Raw genomic sequence first — 15,201 nt, forward strand, 5'->3', positions numbered from 1 at the left:
TTTGTTTTTTAAGCATGGTTTAGTAGTTTTAATAATTGTATAATGTAAGAGTTATTCTGTGGGTTGGTTATTTTTTTACAAAATAAAGATAATAAAATTACTGCGTTTAACTCATTTTTGGTTATTTCGAGGGTTGGTAGGTTTCTGCATAACTTAGCCCAATTATCTTACAGAGGAGTATTAATACTGCATTAGTTTCTTTTATAGTACCTGTTAAATATTACTGTCCGTTACTCATTTTTGCGTGTAAAGAGTCATGAAACACATTCGGCTATTCTACCGTGGGCGTTCAAGAACTCGTGGAATTCAGGCACTGAAATTACAAACTGAATTAACCCATTTGCATCGGTGAGCTGGGTATTCTGCGCGTTTAAATTGCCCTCCATCAACGTGCTGACGTATTTCGTAAATTAATCCTAATGTAATACTCCGATAAGGGAATTATAATTTGCATTTTTGACCATGCTCACTTTTATCTAATCATTTAATATCGTGTACTTTAATAATGACAGGATCGGTGCGTTTATATTTTTCATGATAATATAAACTTATATCAACACGATTTTTATTTTATTTATTTAATGTCGCATCAGCTTAGTAACGTGTATTTACTTGTGCTGCAGCTACCATTTACTTGTACGGTCTAGCAAAGCCAGCAAAGTCCTTATGATTTTTATTCATATGAAAATAAGCAGTTCCTTTTTTGTTGAAGCAATTGATTTTGCTAATAAGGAATTGCTTAGTTTCTATTCACCAGGCCCAATGACACGAAAACTTAGGTTTTCCTCGATTGTCAGCTGAGTGAATATGAAAGTGCGACAACACCGCAATCAGCTGTAGATGCTGCTTTTCGTCACAGGAGAAATCTTTATTAATATCTTGGAAATTGTTCACTTTTGGCTAAGATAGTCACTGAAATTCATCCTTTTATCATTGGTACTGGAACAATCAAAATTGCTAATGAAGTTAGTTGAATTGTAATTAGAAATGAAATGATCCTCTATATTGGGATCATCGATTTACAAGTAGGTATCGCCCGAGGAAAAAGGAAATGTGTTGCGTTTTAAAATAACTGAGATGTATCTCGTGGTAATTTATCATCTGACGAACGATAGTGTACCAATACCAATTGGGGAAAGTATCTCGTTTTTAATAGGCATTATATATCAGATCTTATAATAGGTTATTGGTATCCCTATTCTTATAAGCTATCGATATTGAACAATGGTAGAAAGCAGTTGGTAAGTCGGTGAGTGAGTTAGTGCTTATAATCGTGTTAGACTAATCGATGCTGTAGGGAGTCCGTTCCGAAGGTAAAAGGGACCAGAGGCACTAAAATGGTCCTATTAAACCTCTAAAGCAACACAATTGAGCTACCCTATTCTCACACAATGACAGCTGGCAACGTTTCGTGGAACCGAGTCCATCGTAGATCGTAGGTGTATTTGGGGATAGAGATCGAAATGATTTCACGCTTATCATGGTATTTTTTGTTCCCATTTCAACCGAATCTATTAAAATTCATACGAAAATTTTATACGAAGACGTTACGAAATGAGAAATTATATGAGGGAACAGTTAATTCAGTAGATTCTGTTTTCTTTATACATGTACATACAGTTACTCACAAAAGTATCCGCCCACCCTATAAATAACATATTTTACATATTAAGAATTCTCAATAATTGTAATTCACATTAATATAAATCTTGATTAATATACTTTTATTTTGGGTGCATCCAAATGGAAAATTTTACATAGTTTAATTAAAAAACTGTTATCCGTAGAAGTAGCTAATATCGTGCAACAAATATTCGCCTAAATTCAATATTTAATTTATACAAACGTTATTAAAATAAGTTAATATTTCATTGCAAGTTTTAATCTATTATTCATAGATTCAACTAATTTTCTGCGAAATTCGGGCTTGTCTTGTTCCATTCTTCTAGCAAAATTTCTTTGGGCATTTCGTTGGTAGATTGTACTAAATAAAAATATATTAATCTAGGTTTACATCAATGTAAAGTATAATAGTAACTCTGAATTTAATACTAGAGTTTTTATTTTTTATTACTTATTAGATATTGTCGCATCAACTGCTACAGGTTATTAGCGACATACATATACAGAAGGCATATATTACTATTACATAACATATGCAATTACAAATTTTACGTACACACATACTATATAACACTGCATCTTATACATTACTACTAGACAATTTTTTTTACGGATACTATGAGGTTGAAAATTATTTCTTTTCTTCTTATGTGTAGAGCATGTATTAGTGCATACATTGTATAAATACTGTACAAAAATATTAAAAAATGGCCGAGTTATTTTTGCTATCCGGTGAAGCTCCTCCGTCGTTACACGCGTGAGTGATGTACCAAATTATAACGCCCAGATTCATCTGAAATTAAAAACATGATGATTTTAGTGTTCCTTAATAAAATACCTACAGTATAGCATATGGATTTGAGAAAAAAAACTTTATTGCACAAATGACAGCAAGGTGAAGAACATTATTCGTTTTTCACCTGACAAAACGAACTTAAAACATTTATTACATACGAATGGGTTATCGCATCAAAAAAATGATATGCTACATTGTAGATAATACAATTCAGAATATGTGTACCAAGTTTGAAATCAATCGGATTAATAATTTTGGTGATATTTGGTACACCGCTCACGCGGAGGAGCTTCACGGGATAGCAAAAATAACTCGGCCATTTTTTAATATTTTTGTACAGTATTTATACAATATATGCACTAATACATGCTCTACACATACAAAGTAAAGAAATAATTTTCAAGCTCATAGTAGCTGCAAAAAAAATCGTCTAGTTCCGAGCGAGTGGATACTTTTGCGAGTAACTGCACATATTACGTCTAACTATAGATTTCTGTTTATACCAAAAGACATTCGTGAACCATCTCCAGCAACATGATCGCATAAGTACGTAGCATTAAACGACTATTTGCGTAACGTTGAACGGGCAATTATCGGCCCGTAATGGTACAAGTAATTTTATTCGGAAGTATTTCAATCATTAACATCGTTCCGTACAATTTATGCAGCAATATTGTTAATTACTCGAACGAGCAAGCGGCTTTAAGATACCGGTTAATTGAAGGAGCAAGATTTCTATATATTACGCGGCAACTGAAATGCAAATGTAAGAGCACAATGAGAAATCACAGTCATACTAGCGTCAGGCATGATCGGGCAGGAGGAAAGCAAGGCAACCCTCCACCTTGCTTGGCACGCTTGAAATGTTTCTGCAATCTTGACGGAATGCGAAAGCAGAATGAACACTTGGCGATAATTTATCGAGCAGTCAAAGTGGTAGCTTAGCCCGTTAATAAGTCCTCTATTTTCCCGCTCTGTCTTCCTTCAATTGAGAGAACCAGGGATGACGATGCACCATTCTGCCGAATGAATTATTGCAGGGGCTGTCCTATCTGCGAATCTGCGAAGCTTTAGGAATTTCTTCCTCATCTGATTCGCGTGTTGTACGTTTCTGTTCCTAAAGAAACTGTTCCGTGGAATTGTAATATAAACGAGGGAGAAGAATATGCTTTCTGCACGTATCGTGTTTAATCGATAATACATTTTGATTTCTGCTGCTTGTGACTTTGTTCCATCGCTCCAATAATATTCTGTACCTACTTCAAAGAATTGTAAAGGTGCGAGTCCACGATGAGGTTTTACACGAGACAAAGTTCCCAGCAACAATTAAATGTAAATAATGAAGACAGACGCAAGGGATGAGATTTTTGAAAATACATCGTCAAACTTGTCGCATGATAGTCTATTTTCACGAGAAAATCGAAATTTGTTTCAAGTATTTTGTCTGAAACTATTTCAAATTTTTCCCAGCCCAGCATTGAAGTTACCCTTAGCAGTAGCTAGCACAATTATTGCGATGAGAAGCATGTTTAAGGACTTCTAGAAAATCTAATCAAATCACAACTCAAAAGCAGTTATGTGCAACGAAAACGAAAGCATTTGGCATAAGACTAACTCTTTACTATAGTCGAACAGGATTCTGGTAGTAGTAGTAAAAGTGTGTGAGTAGGGTATCGTATCCAAAAAGGAACACGCGCAAAGCAGTATTATTGATATTTTATTTGCAACGTTATATTTCTTCAATCCGCTTTCTTTAGAATCGAGTCGCGTTCGTGGCTGAATACATTCGACGCAAGCTTAAAACTTACAATGTGTATGGCGAGCTGCAGATAGCGCAACCATACCGATATTAAATTACATTCGCGAGTCTACCAAGTTGATATCGCAGGAGCATCATTGTGGTACTTTTCGAATTATTTGGAATCTGAAAATTCGTTTTCTCAGTCATAAATTCAATTGTAAATTTTATTATATTGCCGTATGCCTGAAGAATATTCTTGGTATGACGTATGTTGACGACACGAGCCACGATCAATTTTTCCACCTCTTAATGCTTTCCCTGACACGCGAATTCCCGTTCTCGGTATATTTGATGCAACCCAGGGTGCGCAGTATTCAAGTTCTTGAGCTTCATTACCATATTCCTTCGTTTCCTACGGAGTCCTCGTATGCCTATTACGCAGTTATTACACTGTCACATCTCCCGCCTGGTTACCATATTTGAATATTTATTTAGCTGATTATTTGTTTTTTTATCGGCTCAATGGAAATTCGATCGGTATCTGTAGTTATTTTGCGAAATTATCAACAACGCGAAAGTACAGGGAAGGACGCCGCCATATTATACAGGGTCATCCGTTAAAACTGCAACCTACGCGCGCGCGAACAGACGAAAATGGCAACACCGCCTCACGCACGCATTCCACTACAACCATTCACGCTCGGAGTTCGGAGGGTAGCCAGCGACCGCTGGACAGTAGTGCTGCGCGAGCTTCGACAATTTTAGGATGGTCTGTTTCAAATCAACGTCGCAAAGAGCTGTTTGAGGCGCTGTTGCCATTTTACCTGTTCGCGCGCGCGTAGGTTGCAGTTTTAACGGATGACCGCGTATAGGCTGGCCCGAAATTTTTACTTATCATGGTACACTGCAATTTACGGTAAAGAAATCAGTCAAAATTATGGGGACGATGGTATGTAGCCCTTACGCGTTACGGTAATATTAATTCATACTAGCTGTACAAATTGTTGCATCATACTTGTCGTGAATAGACTTGTAAACATAGTGCTTAATTCACTTTGGGTATTAATTAAAACGTCATTGTTAAGAATAAAAGGCATTGGTTGACGTTATATTTTTGTGAAAAATAACAAGAAAAGTTTTGCAATATTGCTGTGAAATAGGAAGCTATCCACTAAAGATTTTCCACTAAATAAACATTCTTAAACATTCTTCAAATACATATGAAGAAATATAACGGGAAGAATAAATGGAAAAATACTGCTCCAATAAATACTTCAAAAACTAGAAACACCTATTTCAATGAAAAGCCATTGAAAAAATGTTAACAGAAGGAGGCAGATATTAATTACTCAAGTAAAAATTGACTATTCGAAATTTACTCACAATTACCTTTTAACTAAAATTGATAGGTCATGTTGTAGTGCTGGTAATACATATCATTATTTTCGATAGTTTAGTCGTGTTTAATATATTTTTGGGTGCTGAATTCGGAAAGTCCAAATTCCTATAAAACTAGGATTCATGTGAATTTAGAAAAGTTTTTATAAAACTCAATTTTGCTCGATGTTGCGTATACGCACCACAAATCTCTTTGAGTTTTCGAAAGTACACGTATTTCTTCTCTTTTTTCAGATTCTTTAAAACGATGGAGGAGTTTACGGCAGCTTGTGGAGAAGGTAAGTTTGCGTTATACTACACTGTATGTCGTATTTGTAACAGTTTGTTTTTGAAGCTAGAAGGATTAGTTTGCTAAGTGACCTGATTCGTTGCTTTGAAAAAATGCAATTAGTCGGAATAGCAAAAAAAAAAAAGTAAATGCCATTTTTTAAACTTTGTTTTGTGAGCTTGTAATGAAATTTAAAAAAAAAAACCGTTTGTAAATTGAAGTAAGTTGGATACATGCCTAAAATTTCATCCAAATCGGGTAACGTTGCTCTAAGCTATAAACGCTTAAAGATCGCAGAATAAGGTCGAAAATCGTTGATTTCATGAATTTTGCGATTTTCCTTCTAGCTTCTAAAAAAAAAGAACTAATGTTGTTTGGACCAATTCTAAAAAAGTTATGCGATTTTAGATGTTGTAAACTTTTTTTTCGTCCGCCACTGTATACTTACCCTTGCAACTATACCTCTATCGCAAATCTTAATCTGTTAAAAGAGAAACTGCAAAGTGAATCATATTGTATTTACTTGAAACTTCAGGAGCCCGATGAAAATCACATTTTCCTATCACGTGTATTGGTTCGAGTCCAATCCAATAACATTCACAAATTTACATCATTTCAAAGTTTATTTTCTATAATACTGCCCTTAGTTAAACTGTCCTATCTAGCATTTTTTCAATTTTTAAGATATGTTGAAATATTTGAACTTCCACACGTCTTGTACCTTTTACGTAAAGTTATAAAACTCTACGTGCTTCGTAGAGATTTATAAACAGTCTAATGTATTTAACCTAACTTCTTTCCAAATGGTTAAAACATCCTATCCGAAACAATTAATTAATTGGTAAGTTAATAATATATTACCTAGCGGTACACCTATTACAAAAAATTATATTAGGCTGTTACGAAATAATGAGAACATGTTTTAATGAATGAAGGAAAATAAGGGCGGTACAAAGTAAATGATAAAACTTAAGTTTTCTCGGTTGTTTCAAAATGCTAGATAGGACATTTTAACTGAAGAGGGCAGAATATTAATTATACGACGCCGAGTATGTGACGTCATATGTATCAAATAGCAAAGTACTGTGTTGTATGAGAGTGCCCATTTCGAGGGGTAGTTCTGAAGGGAGGATAAAGGTCTCTATAGCTGCCGTTATTTTCTCGACTTTGGCGAAGGTTAGTCCATAAAAACGAACGCAGAATAGCCGTTGGTTATTTTACCAGTAAGATGCGGCTCGGCTTCCGCGGTTCAGAAAAAAAGCACGATTTGCACGGGGAACGAGGGATGACGACGGTGATCAACCAGCGAATCTGGGCAGAGTTCGAGGAGCGAAGGATCGCCCACGCACAGCCGCGTATACCGAGGCGTTGTTAATTATCTGCCGCCGTTTATCAACCGGTAGAGCAGAAACTTTCCTTCAGCATTTCTCCTTCTCCATACTCGCATTCGCTTCTTTCCCTTCATCAGCCCTTTCTCCACACTTTTTCTTCTCGTTCGTTCCTTGCTTAGCTTGTCTTGCAGTCGGTCGCATTGTCAGCCCGATACCTACACGAGGCTAGATCAAAAGATATACATACAGAACAGTTTTCCTTCAATAATTTATTTGTTTAAAGTTGCACCAACTTCATAAGTTATTAGCGATCATATTTCGGCGACACGAGGTGAATTTTATAAATTGGATACTTAACCTGCTTGAGGGGTCATTCCTGTAATCATGCCGCAAAATTAGGCAACATTCAGGTTTTTTTTCTCAGTGAATACAACGAATAACAATGGCAAACTTTTTTTCATTTATTAAGCTACTTATAATGTATGCGGAACAATTTTTTAAGTACTCTTTTAATTGTGTTTTTTCAATGTTATCTTGAGGTAAAAATTGCGCCTTTGAAAAGAAATCCCTCCGCGGCGGGAGTGAGTTCAGCTCACAGACTCATCTGAAACAAAAAAAACAAATTCAAGTCCCAAAATTTTCCATTTTTACTTGCAATTTGAATGCGCGCAATTTTGTTAAGTTTTGACTTACGTGGCTAATTCTGGCACCTGCGATAGCGGTACTCATAATGATTAAGAATTAGTTTGGTGTTTTGTTTGAGATGAGTCTGTGAGCTGAAATCACTCCCGCCAGGGAGGTATTTCTTTTCAAAGGCACGATCTTTACCTCCAGAAAACAATGAAAAAACACAATTAAAAGTGTACTTAAAAAATGGTTTCGTATACATTATAAGTAGCTTAATACATGAAAAAAAAGTTTCACATTGTTATTCATTGTATTCACTGAGAAAAAAATCTGAATGTTGCCGAATTTGCGACGTGATTACAGGAACGACCCCTTAACCCTATTTACGTTTACATGTCTGTATATATATTATTCTTCATATCTCGAAGAAAAGCAAAATAGCAAAAAACTAATTATTACATTGCGTGCCCTTTTTGGTACAATACAACTTTTGTTTGAACCATTTTTTCATATAACATAGAGTTTACAATTAATTTAGGTGGCACACTTAGGCTATAGGCCACCCGGTATACTCTTCCCTCACTAAACGCCATCTAAGTCATAGACATATATAGACAGAGCGTAAGCTGAGGGGGGTGTAAGATTCGCGGTAAGGGGAGCGATACAGGCAAATCGGTTAACGCAGTGGTTATGTATACCGAATGCTTCCGAAGCTAACCCGACGTCGGGCCGACGTGCCTGTATCTGACTTCTGCCTTTTCCCCTCCAAGCCTACCGTTCCCCTCGCCGATAGTCCCAGCTTCTGCTCCGTCCATATAAGCCTATGATCTAAGTACATGAATGACAGTTCTAGATGTCGCGCAGGGGCATCGTAATTTTTCGCAACAATGTTTCTCATACTGTCACGCGAACAGCACCATCTATCGGCGTTTATTTCTACTAAATTAAGACAGTTTTGGTACCTAGGCCGGTATTCATAGTCGCTACTTATTCTTAAGCAAATGCTTAAGCATGCGGCCTCCTCTACCAACCTAGTAGCTAGTGAAGGATGCCGAATGCTTAAGCATCTGCTTAAGAATAAGTAGCGACTATGAATACCGGCCCTAGAAAGTAAAGTACCACGATTTAAGCCGGGAATCCATCGGGAAGCTAAGCTAAGCTAAGCTAAGCTATGCGATGCTATGTTTTAACGTAGCTTCTGGTGGAAACGGTCCCATAAGAATGTATGGAAGCTAATTTTTTAAAAACGTAGCTTGGTACAGCTTAGCTTCACATAGCTTATCTCAGCTTCACGGTGGATTCCCGGCTTTAGTGACTCTTGCGCGGGTGTTTCCGAGTTTCTATATTTTCCGCGCCGGTTGGTATCGCTAACCCTGTGCTCGTCGTGTCGCCAAGATTTCTGGTCACTTGACGAGACGGTAGTGTGCACGGTAGCGTCCGTGATACCTAACAGGTACGGATAGCGGATGCGCCGCGAGATCCCCTTATTATAATTTCTCTGACAGCGACACTTCTGGAAGGTACGCGAGGTGAGAGATAAGTCAGCCGGGTCCATTTACAGTGGCCGGTGATTTATCGGCCGCGGAACGTAAGATGTTGTTAATCGTCCTGCGTCCATCCCGCGTGGCGTGTAGCACTCTCCGCGAGCCACCTATATGCATATGGGTGCACAGGTTGATGCGCATTCATGCGTGCAGCGGCTGCACGTAGCCAGCGATACGATGCACGTTTGAACTTCGATCGTTCGATTGATTTAAGGCGGCAGTAATCGGCCGGCCGAAAAGCCTTTGCGCCGCGCGCGTATGTGCAGGCGATATTTTCGTGTTTATGTACGCGCCCGACTGGACGTTAAAGTCGTTGCCCGTTTCAGCGGCTCTTACATATATTTCCAGCGGTGTTTACGCTCTTACTAGAAGTCGCAGGAACACGAAAGGAGAGCCCTCCAGCAGAGGCTATTTGAGCCGACGTACCTCCCGCTTATATATCATATTGCCACATTAACCACGTCGCTTCGGGTCGTACTTCGCGACTACTCTAGTAGCCCGAAAACCAACCTTTAACGTTCACCAGGGAGTGGCATGCGATACTGACTGCTTCCTTCTACCTACCTACCTGCCTGTCCACCTCTTTCTCTTCCCGCGACCATATCCCCCGGGTACAGACGGAAACTGCATTTGCATGCGCCCTCCGCTCGCGAACTCCGCTTGCCAAACGGCATTTACCTTTTCAAATACGCTTGTCAACTGAATTGGGTCGGAGAATGCGATTCTCTCTGTAGTCACTTCCCGTCTACTTATTACCGCAAATTGGACCTGTGTTTACATTCTTCTTGCGGAGTGTACAACTGTACACGAATTTCAGCTTTGCATTCTGCTTTATACAGGGTACCACACCTAATTTCGCCTATCGAAATTCAAAATGTTCTCAGTTGAAGGGTAAGGTGTTAATTTACTCGGAGGGGGTGAAATTGACCCCTAAACATCCCGTTATTTTCCGATTTTATCTTATAACTCGTGAACTGTAAAATAATTTTTTTTACCAAATGATAACTCTAATTAAAAGAAGTAGCTTTTGTCTTGAAACTTTTTCTCTATCTTTTACAGTTCGCGAGTTAAAACTCAAAATCGGAAAACAGCCGAATTTTTAGAGGTTAATTTCACCCCCTTCGAGTGAACTTGGGCAGCAAAGAAAAATTGCGTTGTAATCAGGAAGAATTCCACTAGATATTCACAAAGTTTCAGAATTTTTCGAATTTTCGGATTCGGGACGTTCCCTTGTCAGTTACACAGTTGCCAACTTAGTAGAATTTTAATAGCAAACTCGTAGCTTCGGTTTCATATTGCTTATTCTGTAATTTTAAAGAAGAAACACAGAATCAGGAACTATTACCGAAAATCGAGACAAATGATTACCTTAAAATCAGAATTGGAGACAAAATCGGGGACAATAATCTTATTTTAGAGGAAAATTGTTTTTTTTTTTAAACATAAACTGGTTATGTATTTACGTCCGTTAATGAAATATGAAAAAGGGTAATTATCCGAGCAGCATGCTTCCAATTGGTTCAGACAATCGAGGTAACTCTCTACTGTGTCGAGGGAAGTGTCAGATATGAAGCACAGTATTCGTCCAACAGCAGATTGAATAACGATGTTACGGACATGCACTTAAAAGATATTAATCGCGCGTTGGTGGTTTGGTAGTGAAAGAAGAAAAGATGTATTGGTCGATATTTAATCGCCTGTGAACGTCGATACAGAGCATCAGAAAGGTCCTAGGTCATCGGCAATCTTTCTGAGGATCGGCTTATTTGCTAGCCTTAGCATGTCGGTGCTCCGCGGGGGTGCTCGCTCTAGATTCACATTAGATGCCGACGTGTTCCGAGAATATTCCTGTCTTCTGCAAGATATATGTTTCTTCGTATGCAAAAGCGAGATGACCCTGTGATAGATAGGAACGTGGAATGAGCTTACCTTGCTGGTTCCACACGTGCAAAACGGGGAGCCTTCAAGTGCTTTAGCGTTTTTTAGGGATAGCCCGCGTTCTTTCTAATCGAATGCACACAGTGGTGGTCGAAACACTGTAGGCATCATTTTGCAAATGCAGCAGACATACATTCAGTAATTAAAAATTGTACTCGTGACAAATATGCATTTCTTTTTGGTTTTCTTTAAACACAAGGAGACTCTAATTATTAACAGTATTTTTATTGAGTATTAATAGGGAAACGTAGAGAAAATGTTACAAGTAATATGCAGGGTGTTCCGTAACATGTGAGAACCACGTCACGAATTGATTCTGCATTTGCAAACAATGAAAAAAATTCATATAAACATCTACCCTATTTGGGCATGTTCTCGAGTTATAGCCATTTTTGTACTCCAATGATTACAGACCGTGATACATAGTAATATCGTTTATTAATTGTGGTAAATTATATAAAAGTAACATTGTACGCATGCCGATGCTTAAGGGGTTACGCCACCCTGAGGCGCTCGAAACAGCACTAAACTAGACGATTTTTTTTTACTGATGCTATGAGGTTGAAAATCATTTCTTTTCTTCTTATGTGTAGAACATGTGTTAGTGCATATATTGTATAAATACCGTACAAAAATATTAAAAAATGACCGAGTTATTTGTTGTCCATTTGATGTAACAAATTATAACGCCCAGGCTCATCTGAAATGAAAAACATGATGATTTTCGTGTTCCTTAATAAAATACCTACAATGTAGCATACGAATTCTAGAACAAAAAAAATATTGCACAAATGAGAGCAAGAAGAAGAAAATTATTCGTTTTCACCTGACAAAACGAACTTAAAACATTTATTATATACGAATGGGTTATCGCACGAAAAAAATGATATGCTACATTGTAGACAATACCATTAAGAATATGCGTACCAAGTTTGAAATCAATCGGACGAATAGTTTTTGAGATATTTGATATATCACCTTTGAAAATGTAGTTTCGAAAAAAAAAAACGAAAAGGAGAAAAGTAGAATGGTCGCTACCTGCTGCGGAATATCGACATCCGCGCCTCGTTTAAAGTCTATAACTCGGCTATTTTGGGGAATTTTTGCGTCTACCATGACTTAAATTATTCTTAAAACTTCAGGTAATAAGAAAAAATATTCGTTTTTTTTTAAACTTTCAAGGAGGCGTAACCCCTTAATAGTCTACATTATATTGATTTCCCCGTGATTACCATTCTTTATCAGCCTGTGCATATTCAATTGCACATTGTGTTCATTGCAATGCAAAATAAAGAGTACGTCCTTAAGCATTTTATATAAATTATTCGAAATTAATGTTTCCAATGTGGTCTCTGTACTCAATGAGCGCCGAAATCATAAGTTTCAAATTTAGAAAAAAAAAAATTTACGGTCGAAATTCCAACTTCATTATTCTTCACTACTCTTCACTTGTATACTTCTTATACTACTCTTCAATTTTAAGTACAGCTGTATCCATTTCATAATGAAATCTATAGTACTCGCAGCGATCAAGCAGCTACCTTCACAGGTTTCTCTTCGATTATCGTTTTCTCGATGCTTTTTTCTTACGACATCACGGGCATAATTTTCCCCGACTCGCTGATTAATACACCGGCCTTATTGTATGGGAGGACTGAAACGTTAAGTCCCCGCTCCCGCCAATAAATGGCGTCATGTTTCTGCGAACGAACCTCTTAAGAGGCCCGCGAAGGTCAAACGGCATATCGCATGACCTCCGATGGCCACTTAATTCGCAGTGTAACTCGAGGTAAGGAGGTACGAAGTGGCTCTAAAGTACTCGGTACTTATCTCGCGTTCGCGCGGAAAAGGGAAATATGGAGAGAGAAATTGACGGGGGAAAGAGGCGATAGGGTCGCGGGGATCGTTATTACGCGGGCTACTCTCATTAGGGTTAGCCCTTACGAAAGTGCCGCCGTGACCGGCTTCGACTCCAGTCACGAGTCGTCGTGAATTCGTCGCAGCTTTTGCCAGTAATTTGTGGTAATATTATAATCAGACCCTTGCTCGGGCCCCGAAGAGAGGTGCCGACCCTGCGCTCCGCGCTGAATTGATGACCCGTGGAATCGTACCTCTCGCCTTACCTATGCTACTCTTACAAGGTTTTGGGCTTGGTTCCCTTTGAGCTCATCTCACTCGCCGAATATTACAAAATATCTTTAAATGCTAATATACTCCCATACGAATTTCGCCCTGACAATGTATCATTTATCTTCGATAACGCGATTACCATTCCGATGACCTCGATTTATCGTTATTGCACACTAGGGCAATTACAATTGAATAGAACGCTATTGCTGGTTAATATACAATTTAATAATAATGGTAACCTACTTTACATCATTCCGTTCCTTACCTGCTAAAGTTACATCTAACACTTCAGTCTTCTTATTCTAACTTACTTTTAAAAATGTCTCTAACGTACCTGCTATTTCCTTGTCCTTTGCACTATATCTTGGTGAATACGTAATTTTTATTGTTCATTTCGTTATTTTGTAAAACGACGCGGTTAGTTCCAAATCGATCTACGATATACTCAGAAGAGCAAATTCGCTTGTTTACAATTGGTTCAGTTGTGGTATTCTAAGTTTGACACAAGGGATTAACATTGTTGGTAAATATTAAAGTAGCCATTAGTAATGTATCTATGTTTTTTATTTATACTTTTGTGCGTGGTGTTTAATCTATTGTGCGTTATAATACAAAATGGGAATATGAGTTTATCATCAAATTTGTTTCTGCATTTCTTAAAATTTTACTCAATACCCATTAGATAATACAGTATTTTACAATTGAGAATGAATACATTTTAATTAATACACTGTTTTCAATATGATATTAAATTTAAATATCGTTTTGAATAATAGTAAACTTTTTCTTCGTCTCATTCCCTACCAAACATTCTTCGCAATATAATTTCACTAATTATTCTGGATTTTTTGTATTTTGTACGTCCCTTTTTTTTTGTTTCAGATGACATTGTGGGCGTTCATTGCACGCATGGTATAAATCGCACCGGGTACCTCATTTGTAGGCTAGTATACTTCTTTATATGAATTCAAATGAAGTGGTTAATTGAAAGTTATTACGAATCATGTGATTAGAAAGAGAAAGTTACGAACTAATTCTGAATTGAAAGCCGAAAATATTTATTATTATTTACGTTATAGTAAATTAGTGATTTATATTTGAATTAATTGAATTAAATTAATCATCAAATAAATTTGAAATGTTGTTCCTCTCGTTACAGGTATCTCGTGCAACAGTTAGGTTGGGAACTTGAAGACTCCTTAAAAGGTAGGTGATTTAGAAAATCGTTTATTTTGATCTTCACTTACAAAGAGAATATTCCTGTGCACTTTTTTTTATTCAGGGTCTACAATACATTTGTAGAGCATTAAGAATCGTTATAAATATTTTACGTTATTATAAATATAATATAAATTTTATAGAATATCTATAATAAACAATTTTTGGGGGGAGGGGGTGACGACGCTTCGTAGTTCGCTGAACAAAATACAGAAAGGCAAATCTGTGGTTTTTCTATAATTAGTACCCAACCCTTTGCCAAAGTTATTCAATTTCAAGAGCAAAATTTTATAGGAACAGGAAAATAAAATTTCACTTTGAAAAATTGCTGGATCCCCGGTATTCTTTTCTTTTTTTTTCAATTTTCTCACAGTTTGGGGACTTAAGAACACGTGCCTAAAAGTTATTACTGAAATTCGCGACAAACGAGGCTTCAACAGCTTGGAGAATTAAAATTATGCAACAGTGTGACAATTGTAAGGAAGATGAAGGTGTACTCTCTGTCTCTGGTATCGTGGAGCAATAATAATTGCAGAATTGCAGTGCTCGCGGAATTTCAGTTATTACCCCTGAAATCTTTTAATGCG

At 37.3% G+C, this 15,201-nt stretch overlaps 1 protein-coding gene and 1 long non-coding RNA gene across 3 annotated transcripts in view; one reads left to right on the top strand and one right to left on the bottom strand.

Moving 5' to 3' along the window:
* LOC143369294 (uncharacterized) overlaps positions 1–15,201 on the top strand; it is a 65,750-nt gene that overhangs the window by 46,654 nt on the left and 3,895 nt on the right. Inside the window, exons 6-8 of the mRNA XM_076813061.1 lie at positions 5,793–5,836; positions 14,279–14,339; positions 14,556–14,602. Coding sequence (XP_076669176.1) covers positions 5,793–5,836; positions 14,279–14,339; positions 14,556–14,602 — 152 coding nt within the window. The remainder of the gene's footprint in view (positions 1–5,792; positions 5,837–14,278; positions 14,340–14,555; positions 14,603–15,201) is intronic.
* LOC143369311 (uncharacterized) overlaps positions 1–15,201 on the bottom strand; it is a 76,078-nt gene that overhangs the window by 972 nt on the left and 59,905 nt on the right. The window contains exon 1 of one of the 2 annotated variants that reach the window (XR_013085372.1): positions 7,048–7,622. The exons of the other annotated variant lie outside the window; for it this stretch is intronic. This is a non-coding gene — a long non-coding RNA (uncharacterized LOC143369311). Of the gene's footprint in view, positions 1–7,047; positions 7,623–15,201 lie in introns of those variants that run through there. 2 annotated transcript variants of the gene reach the window in all.

This window comes from Andrena cerasifolii, chromosome 5 (genome assembly GCF_050908995.1).
Source record: "Andrena cerasifolii isolate SP2316 chromosome 5, iyAndCera1_principal, whole genome shotgun sequence".
Classification (NCBI taxonomy): domain Eukaryota; kingdom Metazoa; phylum Arthropoda; class Insecta; order Hymenoptera; family Andrenidae; genus Andrena; species Andrena cerasifolii.